General features: G+C 46.9%; 2 protein-coding genes across 5 annotated transcripts in view; one reads left to right on the forward strand and one right to left on the reverse strand.

Annotated features, from left to right (window-relative positions):
* Positions 1-15,811, reverse strand: part of LOC144100790 (uncharacterized) — a 272,474-nt gene extending 256,663 nt beyond the window's left edge. Inside the window, exons 1-4 of one of the 3 annotated variants that reach the window (XM_077633645.1) lie at positions 15,689-15,794; positions 15,254-15,385; positions 4,783-4,831; positions 4,218-4,412 (exon numbers count right to left, since the gene is read on the reverse strand). In XM_077633645.1, coding sequence (XP_077489771.1) covers positions 4,218-4,323 — 106 coding nt within the window. In that variant the 5' untranslated portion in view covers positions 4,324-4,412; positions 4,783-4,831; positions 15,254-15,385; positions 15,689-15,794. Of the gene's footprint in view, positions 1-4,217; positions 4,413-4,782; positions 4,832-15,253; positions 15,386-15,688 lie in introns of those variants that run through there. The other 2 variants (XM_077633644.1, XM_077633648.1) reach the window with 2 other exon arrangements.
* Positions 1,805-20,796, forward strand: LOC144100793 (uncharacterized). 2 transcript variants are annotated; one of them, XM_077633652.1, is made up of 8 exons: positions 1,806-2,020; positions 6,495-6,782; positions 7,851-8,005; positions 10,716-10,878; positions 14,971-15,255; positions 18,821-18,975; positions 19,455-19,617; positions 20,412-20,794. In XM_077633652.1, the coding sequence occupies exons 1-8, from the start codon at positions 1,915-1,917 to the stop codon at positions 20,498-20,500; spliced, it is 1,404 nt and encodes a 467-aa protein (XP_077489778.1). In that variant the 5' UTR covers positions 1,806-1,914; the 3' UTR covers positions 20,501-20,794. The 2 variants fall into 2 exon arrangements, with proteins under 2 accessions (XP_077489779.1, XP_077489778.1); XM_077633653.1 differs by lacking the exon at positions 19,455-19,617 and having other exon boundaries at positions 1,805-2,020; positions 20,412-20,796.
* The last annotated feature ends 430 nt before the right edge of the window (positions 20,797-21,226 follow it).

Here is a 21,226-nt window from a genome sequence, read left to right on the forward strand (position 1 = left end):
CTGATATCAGATTGATAGACATTGATAACATGACTGGTTACCCCTAATTTACTAATATGCATGAAGCCTACGTACAGCCAGCGCATGAAAATTACTTCGGCAGCGTCAAAAAAGTGGAAGAAGCGCCTGCCCCGGCTTACTGATGAAACGGCAGGAAGGTGCCGTACCGCAAGACACCGTGAGTGAAAAATCGCAACGTTCAATCGTAGGCGTCTCCCACCCGGCCGTGCTTGCTGAAGACGCTATGTTCTGAAATGGGCTCTGATTATTACCCGAAGTTCAGCGTGCTTAAGTAAATGCATTGAAGCGAGGAACACAAATATGCTACACTTCTGAACCCCGGCTGCTCAGAAGTGAGAGCTAGTACTGTGTGAGCTTCGCGTACCACGCATGGGATGTTTTCGCGCTCAGAAAGCTTTCGTCTTAGTAGCTGTTTATTTCTTACTCGTGTACTTCTACTTGCTCCTCCCACGATAGAAAAAACAACAACATTGCAGCAAAATACCCTTTCCAGGTTTATGGCCATAAATGGCTGAGCTGTAGTTCAATGCTGCTGGTATCATAAGCCAGGTATCATATGTCGTCACCGGAGGCGGGAATATGCTTTCAGTTACGGGAATGTGGGAATATGCTTTCAGTTAAGACACCTTTTGTGTGCTCCAGCCGTGCAGTGGTGTCTGTGCCGGATTGACTCTGCTTGAGGCAAGAAGAAAAAATTGACAGCGGTATGAACTCAACGAAAGAAAATCCGAAACAGCCCTGTCGGGTCCACTGGTATTCAGGGAAACCATCATGATTATGCTCCAACCACCACGGTGACTTAGTGGCGCTGGCGTTCAGCTGTGGATTCCAAGGTCGCGGGTTTAATCACGCCCATGGCGGCCGTATTTTAATGGAGGCGAAACACAAACAAGCCCGTGTTCTGTGAGATATCAGCGCACGCTGGCCAACCCCAGGTGGTCTTAATTAATACAGAGCACTCCCCTGCGGCACCACTCATATCCGTGTGTCAGTTCGGGACGTTGAACCCGTCCGCTTACAATCAAGAGTGGATTGGAATTAGAGTTGGCATGTGACCAGAGTTGCAATAGATTAGAGAGTGAACAAAAAATTCCATCGCATTTTTCCCCCTTTCACGGTGTGCGCCTGCGCTGGTCTGAGTGTGTGTAAGCTGTGCGTGCGTCTCTGAATAAACAGTTGTCAGTCAGCGCTGTGTTCGTCCTTCTTCTCTTCCTTCTTCCTTTCTGTGTGCCGTTGTGCGGAGAAAATATGAGCTTTAATCAAGAATACCACCTAGCCCAAGAGCGAACTCTGCTGATGTCCATCGCATTTGCATCGCATCTCAGTCCCGCTATTCCCTTCCTGTCTGCATAAGGAAATGAAAGAAGGCGAAAATGATGCGAGATCTGTTTTTCGCAGCCCGAAAGAGCCTTCAATCGCCGTGAGATGTTCGCACATTTTTCTTTTCACGCTCCTCTCTTCTGCCACTCCGCTGGCCTCCGCAATGCAACGGAACGAGACGAAGGCAAGGCTTCTGTTGACGCAGGTGGAGAAAGGCTGCCGATGATGAAGGCTTGCGGCTGTTTGCTGGTGCTCGCATTTAATCAGTTAAATTAGTTGCATGCGAACATTTTTGCCACTCATCTCAGCTCTCTCTGCAATCGCGTCTTCTCCTTCCCCATGACTGAGCAATGCAGCTGTGGTTCGTGCGAGGACTGTTGTACGGCGTTTATCAAAGCTGCGATAAGCGCCCTCACTTTGAGAAACGAAGACTGTGTTTACGAAGAGGCCCAGAGTGCGCGCCGCATACTGATACGTGGAACCTCGCTGTGATAGAGGGGGCAGAAGCACACAGCACATCTTTGGGAACAAAGTCGCTCTCAGGAAGACACGAGAAGGGTGCGCCTTCTCGAGATGTTCGGCAGGAGAGCTTCAACATCGCTGTCTTCTGGCAAATGGCGACTACTGATGTCAGCTGCAACGCTACTCTGCGCGCTCTCAGACTCATCGCTGGCACTTGGTGGGCAATATTCTCTTACATGCTTGCTTCCTTTTCTGCGCTGCTGACCTCTACAGGAGCTACACATTAGCGGTCATCTCTGGCCAGTCAGAGTCAGCAACGCCAGCAAAAGAAGCAGGTGTACAGGGTTCCAGCTTTCCGCGGGTGTTTAATAATAAGCCTTCTCTTCTTGCGTTATTTTGGTTCGGTCCATTTCATTCTTGTCTCGTTCATTTTCTTAGTGCTGTTGCTGCTTCGGTGAGTGTGTTTCCGGTTTCCACCTCGTTCCTTTGTTCACAGCCGTTGAGGTATTGCTGGACAAACCACGACCGAAGTACGTATATCCCAGATGTGTAGCGGCATCCAGACACGGCATATTCCGTATGCCAAAAGTCGAGCGGTGACGGAGCAACAGAGCGTAGGATATTTGAATAGTGTTGCGGGGCTGGAGAGATCTTGCTCATGCTTCGATTCGAGGGATGTCGTGACTTTTGATCACTGGTGGAACAGTCTTTCCACTTGACATAAAGCGCACAAGTTTTTCCATACACCATCGCACTTAATGTAGACCTGGGTTATGGGCAATGACAAAGCTCATTAAAAAATTACCGTTCGAGGCTTCATATGAACATAAAGAAACCTTGTTGTTAAGCCTCGCCGCTAACCGTTGAGCCGTAGTTGTCTCCCTGCTCTGATGTGGTGCGTACTTGGTATCTTTTCGCACCTTTTGTCACATATTGTATTTGGCACAGCAGATAAAGCGCGATGCTTATTTACACAAATGCTGTAATTTTCATTATAGAGCTTTTCAGCAATCAGCAACAACAGCAGGAGCAGCCTGACTACGCTATTCATGATCTGAGCGAACCTGGCAAATGCGCTGCACCCAATTCTTATCCTTCTAGTTAATTTGCCCTTGTTATCCGGATCTGCGGTCACTACCTGCCTAAAGCAGTCGTATATTATGCTATCATAATATACGTAATAAATATTGCAAAATGCAGCTGACGCCTACATTCGCGGAGCTCATGAGGAGGGCGGAAGGCGCTTCAGTACTCGAGTTCGGTACCACTTTGAAAATTGAAAATTGGTTTTTGAGGAAAACAAGTGGCGCAATAGCTTCCTCCCTTCACCATGACGCCCCGTGAGGGGAGGGAGTTCAAGAAGTACGAGGCTCTGAAGATAGGAGGCGGGCAGAGGCGGCACGCATTCATGCAGCTTTTTTTCTCCATCGTTCGCGGACATGGATGGAAATATTTTGCGTCTGTACAAAATAAACATCTCTAAATTTCGAAGAGACGTCTTAATGTTAACATTCATCGAGACGAGTAAAATTAAAATGGTGAAAATATAAATTAGAATTAAAGCGGTGGTGAGTGCAGGATTTTTCTAGCCCACTTTTTTTAATCTGAGCAGAATGGCAGTCGCGACCCGTTGTGGCCTTTCAGCAATAAAATAAAAAAATGCTTGATGCATTACGGGTTTTTATCGCAAAAAGCATTGGTTTTAAATTATCCTGCACACCCACCTGAGTAGCACATTGTGCGGGGCTAGTTGGTCACTCATTCCTTGAAAGCAGGATGTAGCGCTATTAGGAAGACCGCAGAGAGAGAACGACAGAGCGCTGTTCTTTATTTTGTCGTCCTCTCTCTGTGGTCTTCCTAACAGCGCTATATCGAATCTCTAAAGAACAAGGCATACCCACATCTTTACACGCTCGACATGTGGAGCAACAAACCCATTAATTTTTCATTCTGTTTTCTTCACTTTTCTGTGCCCAATGAAAAAAAAAACTGTGAGGTTCATAACAAGTGGTCGCATGCGCCAAACTTGTGCGAATATATTTTACATTCTGACTCATCGCAGAGGCCGTCCTTTCTGAACGGATGCATAGGACATTTTGACATTAGCCTATTCTGATGGATAATGGCATTCTAATCAGGAATAGAGTACGCTTTCTCTCTATCTTACAGACAACGGAGCGGGAAGCATCCGAAAAATGAAAGGCAGGTACCGCTAACTCCGCCTCTTTTCGCAACCAAACTGAGCAGGCTGAGGCAGCTTGCACTTTCACCTTGCCGCTGTAACGGCTGACTTTCGGTTTCCGGCTGCATTTCCGGTCTTTGGAAGTGGCGCCTCAGATCGGTCGGAAAGTTTCATTACAAATGCGCCATAGAAATGAATGTGCTCATTTTATACGACAGCATAAAAGCCTCACCGGAGCAGAAAGCCGGCGGCAAATGTCCGGCGTTGTCTAGCAAAATGAAGTTGGGCTGGCGGGCCGGGCCTTCATCCGTGACGTCGCCAGAGCAGAGAATTTCCATTGTCTGGAGGTGTGTGACGTCACCAGACCAGGTTCGCCTGTGTGGAGCCTTAACCTGCCAACCGCGGCCGCTGGTGTACGGGAAGAGGTCTGGAAGGGCAACCTTTGTCTCACAAAGCCTACCGGTCACTTGCGGCCAAAGACATCAACAGCTTGGAATGGTTTCACATTGACAACACTCAATGGAATGAGGTGTCCCTGCGTTTTTTCGCAGGTGAATTGAGTCCGTAAGAGTTGTGGAACCTTCATTTGCGATTTTCTCAGCAACACAGCCAATTTTCAAAGAGAAAAATCATCGGTAGTGATCCCGAGGAATAATCTATGCGTCTTTGGAATTTTGACATTTCTCCTTAGTGTACGCACGCAAGACCCTCTGCTACTAGCCACATCCTTAAGCTACGCACTGCTAATGTGGGCTAAAGAGCAGCTCAAGAAGAAAAAATGATGGAACACACCTCACCTTCGATTTGCTGATGACACCGTCAGTGAATGGTTGAAGGCGTCCAAAGCTGAAATACAGCAGTGGGACGAAAGTTCAGTTTGAAGGCAACTAAAGCATTGAAGAAGATATTGGGCCCGGTGCTACTTTTTACGATAGACAGATTTGATTTGGAAAGAGTGCAAGGAGCATCTCACAAGCATCTTACACCTCACAAACATCACCTCACCAACAGCACCCAAGATTAAGTGTATAATGGTTGTAACCTGCCAGTACTCCCCCGTGGGGCAGAATCCGGCGACAGGCTAACGAAAAAACGGTAGCGACAAAAATATGAGCGAACTAACGTTAAGATACAGAAAGAGAAAAGAGTAGGCTAGGGAGTAAAAACGAGGTCACGACATCTTAGCTAAAATCAAGAAGAGAAAATGGGCGTAGGAATGGCACCTAATCCGAAGGGAAGAGTATTGACTGACCCCTTAAAAACTTGAATGACGCGTAAGAGTACAATGTTATACCATTAGCGATGCCTCCCGCGCAAATACTTCTCTCTCACCGATTCAAAGATCGCGGGGAGCCATCGCACCACTACTCTCGCAGTAGTCCAGCGGTTAGGCGAAGCACCACCGCTCCGGCAGGCGACTCCCAAACACGGCCGCCAGTTGGGTGTGTGAGACCCTGGTTGCTGTTCCCGAGCACCCTTAAGGCTCCTGTATGCACATATCGAGAGGCTTCGAGAGGTTGTCTAACTCTCGACTGGGGAGCCTATGCGTAATGACACGGTGGGCAAGTGGCAATTTTTTTTTTAATTTCGAACATACTGCTAGCCTCTTTCGAGGTTGTTGCATGAATGGGGACAGGTTGGTTTGCTTTTTTAGGTACGTCACAAAGAAAAAAATCACAAACAAGGCTCACACAACTGAAATAACATTGTAAAAGGTTATAATCTGGGAGGCAGTCTCAAAATACATGACGCAATATTAAGCAACACAATATAAAGCGCAGTGTGGAAAAATATAGCTTCAGAAAAAAAGCCCGTGCAATGCCTGACTAAACAGTTCAAATAAACAATTATGACAGGTTACAGTGCATTTATTTGAATCCATTTCACTGTCACCTGCTATGGTGGGTGGGCTGCCACCCGTTTTTTCTGGACACGGGCGGACGCCGGCTTTTCCTGACGATGGTCCACATAATGCTACCACATTAATAGTAAAGCAGCTTCGAAGATAATGTATACGTAACGGGGGGCGATAGAGGTTCAGGCGGCCAGTCGAGATTAGGGCTAGTTGCGGGGATGAGGCAGCCGAAAAAGAGGAGTAATTGGAGATGAATGGCGGGAAGTGTCCTGGAAGTGGACACACTTGTGCTACTGCTGATGAAACAATTCAATGCTGATGGTCGTATTTACTGTGGGTGTCATAATGGCGCACTCGTCCGAGCATCACCCATAAATTCATGCTATGTGGCAACTTAAAAGCAAACGTCAGACCTCCCGAGATTATGACTGCTGGCACATTTCAGATATTGACTCGCTGTTGGTCATGAAGTTTTTACGCGACGTGCGCATAAAATTGGTGGAACTGCACAGTGGACTAAAGATGCTTTCACACTTGTTCAGCAACTTCTCACTCTGCGATAGGTGCTTGGATTTAAAACATTGTTGCTCTCCGGGCTTATCTCGCCATTCTTTAATATCTGCTCTTTTGTGAGAATTTCGCGCTGTCTCGCAGAGGTGAAGGTCACCAATGATGGGCCCTCGATCTTGGATTCGACCATCACCTTCCGGGCGGAGCTACTCGGAGGCGAGTTCTCGACACTCTTTTACGTCTTCGAGCACAATGTGCCGACTGCCGCTCAGCCCGAGATGATCACCAACGGAACGGTGGCCGTGCTCCCAATGGCTTTCCTCAGCAACAAGGACCTGCCCGGAGAATACGTAATGCGAGTGACCGTGCTGAAGGAATACTTCTTCACGAAGCACAGGATCGCCCAGGGGTCCTGCAACTTTAAGCTCACCCGTGAGTGCGGCCTGTACGCGCGGGCTACCTTTTCTTGAGCTTCGTTTGCGTGTCGCTTAAAAGTTATCACATCCTCTGTTATTTTTTGCGTGTTTGCTCAGATACCTTCATTACAGTCAAACGGAATTAGTGCAGTAGGGTAAAAAAAGATATACTTTACACAAGATTCGGAAATCCGTCCCGTTACTTCTCTGGAATTTTAGTTGCGTGTATTCCTTGAAAATCAGATGACTCCATGGACCTTGCTGTGCGAGTCGTCTGCATATTCTTTGCTGATAGTACCTTTTATGGCACAGCTTAGATCAATGCTTCATGTCGCACGAGCGACCGGTATATGAAAACTCACTGCAAATATTACTGTCGCTCATATTTGCGGGCAGTGGTCCAACCTATATGAAAAAAAAAAATCTAAAGCTGAGAACCAATGGCTCATATCGTCTGAAGAGGAGTGCAGTGCCGGCATGATGGTAGCAGCAGCCCCTGCTGTACACTGATTCGGAGATTCGTTTAATACTGTGAACACAACTTCTGATCGCTTCCCAGATTCTTTCAACCAGTCTTCAAGTCATTATAATTGCACTTGTCATCTAGGGTGGCAACTGTGTGTGTAAATTCATTTATGCAGTTTGTATTTCACTCATTGCTGCCACTCATGCCTATCATATAATTTTCCTTTCAATAATTATGGGTGACGAGGCAGGTCAAGTGGTGGCACGACCGTATTTTTTCTCCGCTTGTTCTGCTTCTGTTCCTACTAATGCTGAAATAAAACGCAATGTGTAAAATGAAGAGCCTCGGTCACAAGTCTCGCGCAGTGGTTCCCGTTTCTTGTCACATTCAACTCCGTCGTAGGTGGCTGGTTCCTAACCAGCCTAGCTTGCTCTCAGCTTCCATGGTCAAAACTAACAGCGCGTATACGCCACATTTACTCAAACTCTCACAAGGGAGCTTTTAAAGGCGGGCATGCACGCACTTTGACTGGCGTCAGTTCACGTGACAACGGTGTGCAAATTTAGGTGCACGAAAACTTTACTTTTGGTCTTTCACCAACGCTATATTTCCTTATAGGGGACATTGTAGGAAGAATTATGGTCTCTCAGGATGGTCATGTATTGCCCGACAACCAGACCATCGTGAAGACCAACCGGACAACAAATTTCACATTCGAGCTTCACGACCCTAGTGGCTATTTCAAAAGTTTTGCCTGGAGCCTCTCTTGGAAGGTAAGAAGAATTGTAACCCTTCTTTTCAAGGCGTGCTAACTTACCATGGCATATGAACATTAGTGCCGCTGAAAAATGGAGGTCTTGCTTCATTATTTGCCATCTGGCCTCTGCATCAATTCAGGAGATTAGGTTATTTTGTTCAAGAGTTCCTGCGCTGCCATTTTCTTGGTGCTATTTGGCTGTTCGCTTTAAAACAAAATTAATGACCTGCTGTCTTTGGCACTGCCAGACTAAGCCTGTAAATTTGACATGCTAAACTAGAAGAGTGCCCCCTTCCGCGATTGCCTATGGCTGCTTCCTTCTCTCTCTTTTTTGTGCGTTGTTTCGCTCTGGTTAGGTAGAAATTCTGCCACATTATTTTCTTTTCTGCTAAGTTTCACTTTTCCATTCAAACATATACCAAAGGCATCAGAATATCTGTGTTAGTTTGGCGTATTCCACGGAGCTATTTCAGCGGGAAAGTGCAGTGCCGCCGTGAATAGCACTCTCATGCATGTAGTTCGGGGCGCTTATTGAAGCTCACTCCACGATAAGCGTCTACTACCGGAGTTCTTATGACTGTGCTGTGATTTGCGGCTCAACTGATTGACAACTTGTGTGCTAATTTTAACGGCTAATCTCACCTGCTCTCCCTGCTCATAAGGTTTCATAGGAAAGGAGACACAGAAGACGCGCTGCCTAGGCGGTGGAACTCCAATCCTCATGTACGAGGTGTTGCGTCGCATCGCACGCCTACGAGGCATATACGCATAATCTATTACGAATAATCTTGTAGGCAAACATGGTTGTGCAATCTATAGCTTCCCTAAATTTCTTAGCACCTCTTATGCGCGGGGTTTCATAATGTAGAACAAAAGGAAGGCATGGTACAGACGTCTGCTTTAGCAGCCTATATGACATTTCATTCACTACTGAAAACCTAAGGGAGAGCATGGATCCTAACGCAGTTGAATTTTAATGGGCACGTGGTTTCGTATTTAGGCTTTCCAAGGCGAGTTCTGAGACGCAGCGTAAGGACGGAATGTTATCAGAGGGATGCATTCAACCGCTGAATTTTCACCACTATTCTCAACGAATTGCTGTCCCTCCGTCCGTCCACATCTGTGCAAAAATCGCGAAAATAAAACACACGCTCAAAGGCAGACGTTTATGTGGGATTTGAAGCGATGCCAGTTCGCTCCAGAATCGCCACCTCTGGCCACTGCGCTATCGCCGCATGGAGGTTTGGGATATTTCTAGTTGGTATTCTTGCCTACCTAAATCGTGGGTGGCCCAGCAGATTATCTACACTTGCTTAAAAGGTGTTCGGTATATTTTAGTATGATCTACGCGATCTCCAATCGGTTGCCCAGTGCAATAAAGGTTTGGTTTATGGTTTATAGGCGTTTAACGTTCGAAAGCAACTCAGGCTAAGAGGGGCGCCGTATGGAGGGCTCCGGCAATTTCGAACACCTCTATAACGTTCCCTGACATCGCGCAGTACACGAGCGATGTCAGTGCACAGTAAAATGAAATATCAAAATTCACGGGCGTATAAAAATTTACAATTTTTTAACATTTCCCTTTGGTCAGAGCACAGTACATGGCCGCGCTCGCACGTGATTACATTGTCCGCGCTTTTTCCATTAGGCTCCCATGATTTCCAATGCGAGAGCATCAGAGTTGTCGCACCAATATTCCGCCGATGTTCGAGGCAAAATTCGCTGGTCGCTCGAAAGAGGTCACCTGACCATGTGACGTCATCAAGACCTTACCACTGGCGTGTGGCCAACCTAGTTCCTCGACGGCAACCAAGATAAATAATCTAAATCGAAAATCAGAAAAGAAATATGATACACATGCAAACATGGGCACTGTGGCAGCATAGCAGGTACTACCTGCTACTGGAGCTAGCAGTCGAAATATGACTGTTGATGGACTTAACATAGCGAATGACCTCACGCAAACACGCACAGAAATGGCGAAGAGCTGCGACAGATGGGAAATTTAATGCTACGGCATACCGCTCTTAAGGCGACTTATGCCTCCCGGCAGATATTTTTTTGCTTGCTTGTCTCGTCGACAGAATATTTGTGTCAACACTTGGCGTCCTCGTTCTTTACAAACGGTCGACAGTGGCCTCACGTGGAACGCGTAACACCCCCGCGAAGAAAAAAAAATCAGGCTGAGACACCTAGCACAGGTGACTACTTTACGTAGACATGGCGTAGACGCCGCGTCAACATTATTGCCACGGGAGTGCTTAACAATAAATCGTGAATTGTCCAATTCGCTGATATAATGAAAGGAGTGCATCAGTGTTTGTTTAGTAACAATGCTCTCTTTGTATACATGACAAGAAGACTGCACAGCGCGCATGCATTCCAGCAGACTGGTAATCAAAGCATAGCACAGATTATACTGCAAATTTATTTCTTTGCCCCCTGTTCATTGCTATTTACGTCAAAAGCCTGAAGGAGGACCTTCTGCTTGAGATCACGAATAGACCCTTGTCACTTTGGCTCTCTCTGCTAACACTGGATACGGGATATAACGTAAGCGGGACGCGTTATGAACACAAAGGAGGAAGCAGGGGACAAGTGCATAGCCCCGTGTTTCTTCAGTGTATTCGTCCTGTGTTCCAAGAACCTAATGATTAGGTATTCACCAATTATCCTTGCACCAAGCTGAACTGAATAAATCGTTTTTCCCCTCCTTACTCATTCAGCTGGACTATGGCATTAGTCAATACGCGCCCTACTTCACTGTGAATTTCACGGACAGCGAAGTCCACTGTGTACGCCTCATTGTTGTGGCACTGGTGAATAGGCCAAGCTCCACCTCACCCCAAATCAAGGTTGGCGTCTTTGCGCGCAGCGTTACCCCTAAAGGTGAGTTCCTCGATGTGGTCCTCTGCGGGTAACGTGTTGTCGGGGACAAAAGTCTCCAGGACACGGAAAAAGCGATCTCTGTCCACAGGTGTCTCACCTGCCAACGAGAAACTGCTTTCATTGCGCCGCACTGGAGCATGTGAGTCTGACTATGACATCAGCGAGTTCGACTTTAATGATCCGCCGAATAACAGAGCTCTCGGCTCTTGTTCCCAAGCATGCGTCCTGAAGGGTTTTGTCCCCAGTAGTTCGAGACGCACGCCACAGGATATTAGCCTCAAAAATTTGATTCTGTTTAAGCAACATTCAACCATACTATTTGAATGCAACCTAAAACAGAGACTACGCCTCTGCGTTGGTAGGCAGGCTGTATTTCTGCAGGTGTTGACCTTAAGACCCATTTTTTATTGAGCGTTTCATTGCTCTGCTTGCAATAAGAGCATGACAAAAAAATATAGAGCAACTATAACAATAATACAAGAACAACAATAGCAATAATATAACTGCTGGCCTGTTCACTTCTTGGCATCCGCAGAGACTTCCTGAGCCCTAACATCCAGAAGTATTATCACAGACTGTCGCTGAAGTATCACTGGCTGCTATCTGTCTTTAAGAGGATCCCCGAAAAAGAACGCTTTACAACATGCACTTTCTTCATGCCGCTGAATATGAACTTCAGCTGTGCTGGTGAAACTCATTACGCATGTGAACCCCCAAATGGCAAAATGAGTGATAAGGAGTGTTCTCATGCTACAGAAAAATTTGGAGGACAGTTAAGCTTCGTCTTTAAGGGTATGACACAGTACCGTTAATGGGTTCCGTTAGCGGTTTTTCTTGCCCACGTAGACAAGGACACTGTTTCTATATTAGGTGAAAGACCACACGACAAGCCTATAAAGCACCGCTTTAACTAAGCACCATACGAGCGTGCCTGCGCGACCTAGGGGTTGTGTGTCTAACTCACAACCCAAGGGTCAGGGGTCTGATTCCCGACTGGCTACCACAATTTTATTTTCAGCGCAATTCATATATTCTGTATACTTACACGTCCTGATGACGTTTTAGTCATTTTTCCAGCTTCTAATCACCATTTCTCAATCGTTTTAATAACTTTCCGTTATCTGACCAACCCGGCCTTTTCATACATCGGCGACGACGGCAACTACTCTGGGTTCTCGGCTTAACGAAGTCCTTAACTTTATCTAGTTAAAATGGAAGCGTTGTGTAATTAGCCCTAAACACGGCCGTTCACCCAAAACTCTTTAAGCTATATGCGAACACACACGTGCACTTATAAATGCCCTTTTATCATGGCCGCAGCACAAGTGGCGACACCGATGCATAGATGCACTAAAGCGCTTGAATCAACCGAAAGTAGCAACATCATCCTACTACTCCTCCTCCTATGACGGCGCAAGTTCTCTCCGAATCCATTCCAGCGCCGACGGCGGCGGCACCATGGATGTGTATAGCCAGCAGACGCTCCATGCATTCGTACGCATTGAACCTCATATTCGAAAGGATCGTTGGTTGCGTTTCCCGCTTTAGTTAAAAGAGGATGTTACCATCGAAAAATCAATTATCTTAGCATGGTAACAATGAATATCCTCGGAGGGAAGACTCTTTCTAACGGCTCCTCTTGCCTAATTTTATCTAAAACATAATGCGGCCAAAAGGGGAAATTCTTTATGCCACAATTCCAAAGGACATGAGACTCGAATTGCACTTCGGTGACGAGATCCTAGAAGAAACAAATTTCAAATTTAGTATTGCAGAGCCATGCCAATCAGGATGCAAGGCAAATAGAATAAACATGTTCGAAAAACGAAGCTCATAACATTTAATAAATCACTATGTTAGCACCTGAGTCCGCTGCAAGCATGGCCACAAGAACTGGAGCAGCGTCAAACGTCGCATTCAGTCTGGACGATCGAGCGCACAGTAACTGCTCTTCACGCACCTGTATCTGCACGGTACAGGCGTATTAATGTCCCGGACTGGACGAGTGTTCGGTGGCAGCGAGCAGCGCCGAGACCCCAGCATAACAAAACACAGGCCTGTGCTTGCGTCACATGCATGGGATCGAGGCTTGTTAGGTTGAGACGGGTGGGTGAGTTGTAAATCCCAGTCTGCAATCGACGCCTGACTCGCACCGCCTGTGAGTAATGCCGCGAACGGCGCAATAGCGTGAGGACAATAACATCATGCTTAACTTACTGCCCCGCTATAAAAAATACATTTAGCAATGCACGCACGTACAAAGCGGCTCGAACATTCGTTACCATGCATGCGCATACATTGTTTGCTCAGTAGCTTCAGCCTCCACAGCGAGGAGTACAAGTGGCGTGGCTCCAACAGCATGAAGCACGCGGCTTTCGTGTCGGGCTGTGAGCGCGCGAGTCAAACTGCAGATACTATAGCCCTAGTTTCCTCACGAGAAAGCGTTCATTCACTCTTGCTTCACAGAAGTCTTCCAAAACCAGACACTACTGGCCAATCAAAGTCGACCCCAGTTTCAGTTGACCTCATGCTACAGAGAGCAGCGGACCTGAGGGGAAAAAAGTCCACAGCTTGACAATAGCCATACGCCCACAACATCCGGCAACAGTGCCGCCATTGGCCACGTGAAAACAAAGAAGGCATGCATAAACCTCACAATTCACAATTCACAATCTATGGATGAACAGTATTCTTATGCAGAAACTGGTGGAAAACAAAGTAAGCGCGCAATGTGAAATAAACGACAAGTCCGATACAAAATTAAAAGCATGGACTGAACGCCTCACTAAGCATTCTGTTTATTGAAATTATAGCAGTTACCTTTGTTGTAATAAGGACATAGGACATAGCTCAAACGGCCCATACCACGCGCATTACGGACGTTTCCTCTGCCGATCCTTTGTTGTCAAATCTTTCGACGAGCCGCGCTGTTCTTGCCGGGTACAAGATTGTGAACATTGTATTTCGTTGCCTCCTCTGTTGCACCCATAAACACAGCACAAGCTCGACACGCAAACTCGCCCTCACTAGACTTGAAAAAGTTATCCGTCGCAACGCCGCTGCACGGACGCTAACGAAAGCGACCGAAGCGTGCACCCTAGACCCAGGCATGGAGCCGACGGATGCGGCGGCAGGAAAAAGCACATCTCTCGGTCCTCTCGGGGAGCGGCAAGGAGCGGTAAACGGAAAGTTCAAAGGATGCCGCAGCTTTTGGTTCATTGAGGGGCTTGAAGTGCGAGTGATTTGCCGGTAAAGCAACAGCTAATGGACCAAGATAGGAAAAGGAAGGGGTGCACAAGCCAGCTGCTCGAGACCAAGGCTCTTATCTGCCGCTTCATTTCATTTTAAGCCCAGCAGAGTAGAGGCCCAGAAAAACATTTCCCCTCCGCAGTGGCGAGAGCTAGGCGGTGGGACGTCGGATGAGTACCCTTAATACACAAATTATATATGGCCTGCAAATGGCATGCACTGTTGTCATTGTGGGCGGGGATCGAAAACAGCTAAGCGGTAGGACGTCGGATGAGTACCCTTAATACACAAATTATATATGGCCTGCAAATGGCATGCACTGTTGTCATTGTGGTCGGGGATCTAAAACAGCTAAGCGGTAGGACGTCGGATGAGTACCCTTAATACACAAATTATATATGGCCTGCAAATGGCATGCACTGTTGTCATTGTGGTCGAGGATCTAAGTACTCATCCGACGTCCCACCGCCTAGTTCTCGCCACTGCGGAGGGGAAATGTTTTTCTGGGCCTCTACTCTGCTGTGCTTAAAATGAAATGAAGTGGCAGATAAGAGCCTTGGTCTCGAGCAGCTGGCTTGTGCACCCCTTCCTTTTCCTATCTTGTATATGCTTGGATTGCTAAAATATGCTGAAATAGTATACTTTAAGCTCCTTGAACACGCGCCAAGGCGATAAAGATATAATTGCATATTTACCATAGCTCTAGCTACTCTACACAGCTTGAGATCCAGATTCCTTTGCAACCGCTACTACTGGCTTATTCCTTGTGCGAAGTTCATAAACTCTCCTTGTTTCTCTCATTTTTTTTGCAAAAAAATCTTTCCCTCTTCATTTTTCTCACAGAGGTGCATGTCACAAACAATGGGCCCGCCATCTTGGATTCCACCATCACTTTCCAAGCAGAGCTGCTAGCCTCAGGGTTTCCGAATGTCCGTTACGTGTTCCGCCATAACGTACCATCAGCGAGTCAGCCCGAAATTATCACAAATGGAACGCAAGCTGTCCTGCCAATGACCTTCCTCAGCACTAGGGACCAACCCGGCGAATACCTCATGGTTGTGTCCGTACTGGAGGAAGGCCCCACAAATCGCAAGATCGCCGAAGGGTCCTGCCAGTTTTCGCTCACCCGTGAGTATTTCCTTGGCGCTGTGCTGCTCCTCCTGTTTATACAGTGTGCTTGGCCTCCTGCTTCGCTCTTGCTATCATGAATCCGTTGCACAAGAATCTTGTAACTTGTTGTAGGCTTTCCTCAAGGATTCTGTGAATGCAGCAGTTTTTAGAGCGTGAGGACTTCCTATAGCGTGTTCCCCAGTTTCGCGCCGTCGGCGTTGTCGATGTCGCGATGCTCCGCATCGAACATTACAGGCAAAACACCGACGACTCGGCCGTCGCGCTTCTTCGTCATGGCTGATAGCGCGCGCACTAGTCCCCTACTTAGGCTGTCTGCTCTCGGCGGTGGTTCCTGCCCCATCGGTCTTAGCTCCTACGTGTGCCTGTGGTTTATCGACCGTCAACGAACCAACTCTTCAAATCAAATATTGTTTTCAGCGAATTAGCTCACCTTTGCTCGCTCCTCGGTTCCACCTCCGTCGGCACCGCCGCCGGCCTCGCCACAGAGCTTGGCATCGCGCCAAGATGGCGCGCGCCTGTCACCGTCTTCAGACCTCAGCGCCGTCGGTGGTCGCTTTCTCGGCGAACCTGGCAGCGCTCCGGGACGGGCCGCTGCGGCGCAGTATACGTGATAAGAAAGCCGGCGAGATTGTGCGGAAGGGCATGAGGTGGCGTCTGTTGCAGCGCATATGCGCTCAAGCATGGAAGGAGAGCAGCGTTACAAGATTTTTTTTTGCTCTCACTCCACAGATAATGCCCTACCACACGCGATACACATTTGTAACCGTCCTGGGTTTCTCTTATGTTGATGTTTTGAGCGTCCTTCACATTTAGCGCTGCGCGTCTTGTCTTCTTGCAACCCTTGTTTTTATGGAAATCGGTCTGTATCCTGAGCTGGGGGGGGGGGTGCTTAATCTGCTTAACGAAGAAGGAAACTGTGAGTGGTGCGCAACTAATCGTCTTAGATTTCAACTTGTTCCCAGCATGTCTTCGACTTGCTTCACTGGAGACAAAGGCTGCGCTACAGGCATGGTTTCTCAGAAGGAGGATACAATGCATTGTAGGTTCGTTCGTGTTGCTCTTAATGAGACACGAATAGCGCCTGTTCAGCGCTGAACCCTAGATTACATCGCCACTCTGCGGTCGTGTCCCATTTCCTCACAGTTACTTAAGCAGTTTTTCTGTCGGTGAAGCAGGCACGTACGTAGCCAGAATTTTTTTTTTTCGGGTGGGGCCTGAGGCAGTTGTATAGGGCGAAGCCCGGGGCTGATGGCTCTGTTAGCACAACGGCGTCCTACTAACTCCCGTGAGTTCATCCACTGGGACATGCGGCCTCAAGTGACACAAGCGCGACCATATACCATCTCTGCAGCCCAAAGTTTTTCCTAACCACTTAGCTCCGCTGGGCAGAATTTAGTTCTGGCAGCATGTGGACGCAGCATTTGTGTTCGCTTTCAACATATCATTCCAAAGCAAGAAATCTTCTAACCTAACAGGCACAATAGAGCTGGCCGCGCTATAAAAGTTAATAAGCGCGAGGTAACCGACATAAGCAAATATAACACGGAGAGAATCGAGTGTCCTGCTAAGAACAGAGGAAGCCTAAAAGCGGCCAAGAGGAAAGCACTGCAGGCAAAAACCGGATGCATCTGTTAACAGACAAGGAGGGCAGTGCCATTAGTGATATGGAGAAAATAGTTAAAGTAGCCGAGGAGTTCTGCATATATTTGCACAGAAGCCGAAGCAATCAGAATTATAATGAGAAGGACAGATCCGCAGCGCAGTTGAAGTTTCGGCTGAGTCAACTGCCTTCTTGTAATCTAGGTAGGCTGTATATTATAGCGGTTGATTATACTATGCTCATTTCTCTATCACATGAATGGTAGTCTCAATGTCGAGCGGTCTATGTCGAGCACACTTTACGAAAGCCTGCTCACAACCTGCTCACACCCTGCTCACAACCATTTGGCGGATAGAAGTCTAAGGTTGTCCTGACTCTACTAGGTCTCCAGTGTTATTCACCACCTATTTAGAGGAGGTATTCAGAGGCCTGGATTGGGAACAGTTGGTGATAAGAGTTAATGGAGAATATCATAGTAATCTGTGGTTTACTGATGACATTCTATTGCTAATTAACTCAAAAGATGAATTGTAAATCATATTCAATGACTGACGGTCGACGCAAAATGAAAATGGTATGTTTCAAAATTAACATGCGTGAAACTGAGGTCATATTCAACAGTCTTGGAAGAGAACGACAGTTTGCGATATGCAGCTAGCCAGAAGCTGAAAGTGGTAAGGGAATACATGTATCTACCTGGGGCGGGTAGTGACCGGAGACCTGGACCATGAGAGTGAAGTAACTGGACGAATACCAGTAGGGTGGAGCGAATTTGGCAGGAGGCTCTCAGATCGTGAATGGCAGTTCACGACTATCCCTCAGAGGAAATGTTTATAACAGTTTTATGATACCGATGCTCACCTATATGAGGCAGAAACGTGGACTAAGAAGATTCACCTTGAGTTGAGGACAACGCAGCGAGCTATAGGAAGAAAAAATGATAGGTACAAGGTTAACAGAAACGAAGACAGCATAATGAATTAGGGTACTACAAATGCAAGTTATTGACACCCTATCTGAAACCAAGAAGAAGAAATCAGCATTGGCAAGGCAAGAAAAACTATGGTCGTTAAGGGTAACGGTCTGAGATTGCGAGAGAAGGCAAGCGTAGCCGGCGGTGGCAGAAAGCTAGATGAGCAGGTGAGACTAGCAAGATATCGGCGATAAGGTGGTTGCAGGTCGTACAGGACCGGGTTAATTGTAGAGATATGGGAGAAGCCGTTGTCTTGCAGTGTGTGCAGTCAGGCTGCTGATGATTACTGCGACATGTCACGACGTGGACACGATTTATTCCGGAGGATGCGCATCTCTTTCGTCATACCAGTGGCGGAACTACGCGTTAAAGCACGGCCATTCCCTGTGGCCGCTTTGCGGACGCAGTGCCGCCTAAGAGCTAGATTGTCAGCTACCTTTGACGCCATGAGCGCCTTGTTTGCTTGCTCTGTTCGCGTTCTGAGCAGCGTTGAGAAGTTCATCTGAAAACGACAGGTTGCACGACAGTCAGCTAATCTCCGAATTTTGGCTCTTTCACACCACCGCATTTGAATGTATGGGCCTTACGGGGCACTCTGCAGCTGAGTTTATCAAAGTGCTCTCACACAGGTATCTCCGTGAAGCGGTATCGCTCACTAATTCAAAATTACCCTTCTCTCTAGTGCTAGGTCGTGAAGAACGTGGCTAATTGTTGGCCTTCCTGCATTCATACAAATCTTATTGTTAAAATGTATCATACGTCCTACAAAACAAATCAAGGTTAACAGAGTGGTTGCACTGTTGTCACAAAATGCTTCAACTTAGGCGATAAATACCAATGAGATTTGTTACGAAGGCTGGCACGGAGGCTTTCTTAAAATATCACCTTTCCCCGAAATTGTTACCTATTTTAGGATTTGAATGGCTGCTTCCGTTTCACTAGATTTTGATCCTGTATCTAGGTCTTACGTTCCTTTATGTTTTGCGCAGGAAATATTGTTGGAAAAATTATGGTCTCCCAAGGCGGCCATGTCCTGCCTGACAACCAGACCATCATATCCGCAAACCAAACGACAAGCTTTACCTTTGACCTTCACGACCCCGGTCGCTTCTTCAATAGCTCCTTCAAAGCTATGTCTTGGAAGGTAAGAACGTTTGAGTGATAGTTCACTCGTAGATCTGAAAGATACGCTTTATATAACAAAAACGTCTATTACGAAGCTCAACCGTTACTATTAGCTGTCTCGGCCGTACCTCCATTTTACCAAAATGTAACATTTTTCACACGCTGGCAAAGCGCTACAAAGCGGCGAAACGGAAGCAGTGTGAAAATGTGCGCACTTGCCTGCGTTCCGTCTCTCAGGTTTTCGACACCACACGGGAAGCTACGAACTCGAGGCAACGGTTTCAAGGCCTGTATGCTTCCCTCGCGAGCACGTGAGGGCAGCGCATTGTGGAAGGCGTCACATCGTGTCCGTTCTCTGCTTTGGGCAGGCTTTGATATAGAGTACATTCATAAAATATTTGATATATACTACAGATATATTCCACTTATTGGTACCAGTTGACCTGCCTGTGAAAACCATGCATATAAAACCTTTTCTCCCTTGACTTCTAATTTCAGCTTGATCATGGCCTGGCTCACTACGACCCCTATTTCACCTTGAATTTCTCCGACACGGATGTCCACTCTGTTCACCTCACCGTTGTGGAGCTGGTCGACATCCCCAACTCCACCACACCACTTATCAAACTGGGGTCCTTTATACGAATAATCACTCCAACGGGTAAGCACGCTCACCAAGCCACAATGGCTTAAGTACGGCACACACGCAGAGAACTATTATGGTCTAAAATCGCATTTTGTGTCATCTGTCATGCTCTAAAATGCTGATCAAAACATGTATCCACACGTCCTTATAGATAGCCGTTGAAACTTTTTATTTTTATAATGCTGACCGTTAACCTTTGCTCTAATATGAGACGCTCAGAATATTTATGAAGGGCGCACCTTAGCCATAAAATAATAAAAAATAAGCTCTATCGGTAAAGATTTGGCCACTAAGTGTGTCCCTCTATATCTGCACATCATCTCCACAAACAGCATAAGCCGTTACATTCTAACCTTTTCCTAAGACTAACTCGCGCGCTTGACCGGCTGATAGCGCCGGCATAAAAGATAGCACGTTATACGTACACCTCGATTGAAAATCTCCAAGCCAGTTTGAGGAGAATATTCTTTCACCCTCTCCAGTAAGAAACTAGAGCGTCAGAAAAGAGGTACGTGTTCTGCCGCAAAGCTCAACAATCGCCCTATATGTGGCTTGAGAGGACATACGATCGATGTATAGTCAACGTGCCACTTTTGGATCCGCGGAGCACTGACCAAAGCCGGTGATTAGCTTCCGATGGAAGCAACCACAGCTTCATGGGCATTGTTATCCAGCTTAAAGTATACGGCTTCTTTCCTTTGTTTTTCTTCTGCACTGACATCAACAGCCCAATAGGGCGGCGGCAAAGCCAGTGTTATTGAGAAGCTGTCTTTATGCACCAAACTACAATTTATTTCTTGTTTCTACAGAGCTGAGAAAAGTCAGCGGACAACCGATGACACAAAGACGCCAGCCCCGGAGGAAGATCACCCGCCAGGCCCAACAGAGAAGCACATAGCTTGAGACAGTGAGGCTTATAGTACAACACGAACTGCACAGCGCACAACTGTCTCGAAGAGATCGCGCAGATATAAGGAATGGGCTCGACCAGTGCGCGGTTTAGCTGACGATTGCGTTGCATAGTGGGCTTCCCAGGTGGCAGACAGCTAATGCATCTAGCTGTTTTGAGTTACGCCCCTTTAAGGTGGATGCAAAGATTGCATACGAATCTTGCACTTCTACCCTCTCGCAGGCAAACGGTGCGGAGTGTCAGTGTTGCAAGAATAAACAATTATTCGTGATTTGTTTTGTTTTCTCGCAAGAACCAACATTGGAAGGCCTTCAAAAATTCTCTACCAAGCTTTTAATTGATAATTGGCAGGCGAATGCATCACCAGACTTTCCTCCAATATAGGGCTCGTAAGGAAACATCACCGGTCCGTAATATACAGGCGCTTGTCTTGGCGTTGCTGTACAGGGTGTCTCACCTAAGATGTTATGTAATTTTTGAAAGTACCTTTTTTATTCAGTCGAGGCTTTTTTTTGCGTAGCATTTTCAGTTGTGCAGCGTACCAGAATCCAGCTAAGACGCGCTAATAGGCTGGTTAACTAACATTGAGTAATTAACTAGTTATTAATACCGTTAGTTTCCTCATTCATTTACAGGCATGAAGCCCACTGTATACCTTCGGCGCTACGGCCCATCAAATTTGGGTTATTTCGACGAGTTACGTGCACTGGAAGG

This window comes from Amblyomma americanum, chromosome 8 (genome assembly GCF_052857255.1).
Source record: "Amblyomma americanum isolate KBUSLIRL-KWMA chromosome 8, ASM5285725v1, whole genome shotgun sequence".
NCBI classification, from domain to species: Eukaryota; Metazoa; Arthropoda; class Arachnida; order Ixodida; family Ixodidae; genus Amblyomma; species Amblyomma americanum.

Bases quoted from the DNA above. Each gene is read 5' to 3' on its own strand.
- LOC144100793 (XM_077633652.1), top strand. From the start codon at position 1,915: ATGTTCGGCAGGAGAGCTTCAACATCGCTGTCTTCTGGCAAATGGCGA. The intron at 8,006-10,715 runs GTAAGAAGAATT...TTACTCATTCAG, and splicing joins CCTGGAGCCTCTCTTGGAAG to CTGGACTATGGCATTAGTCA. The intron at 19,618-20,411 runs GTAAGCACGCTC...TTGTTTCTACAG, and splicing joins ACGAATAATCACTCCAACGG to AGCTGAGAAAAGTCAGCGGA.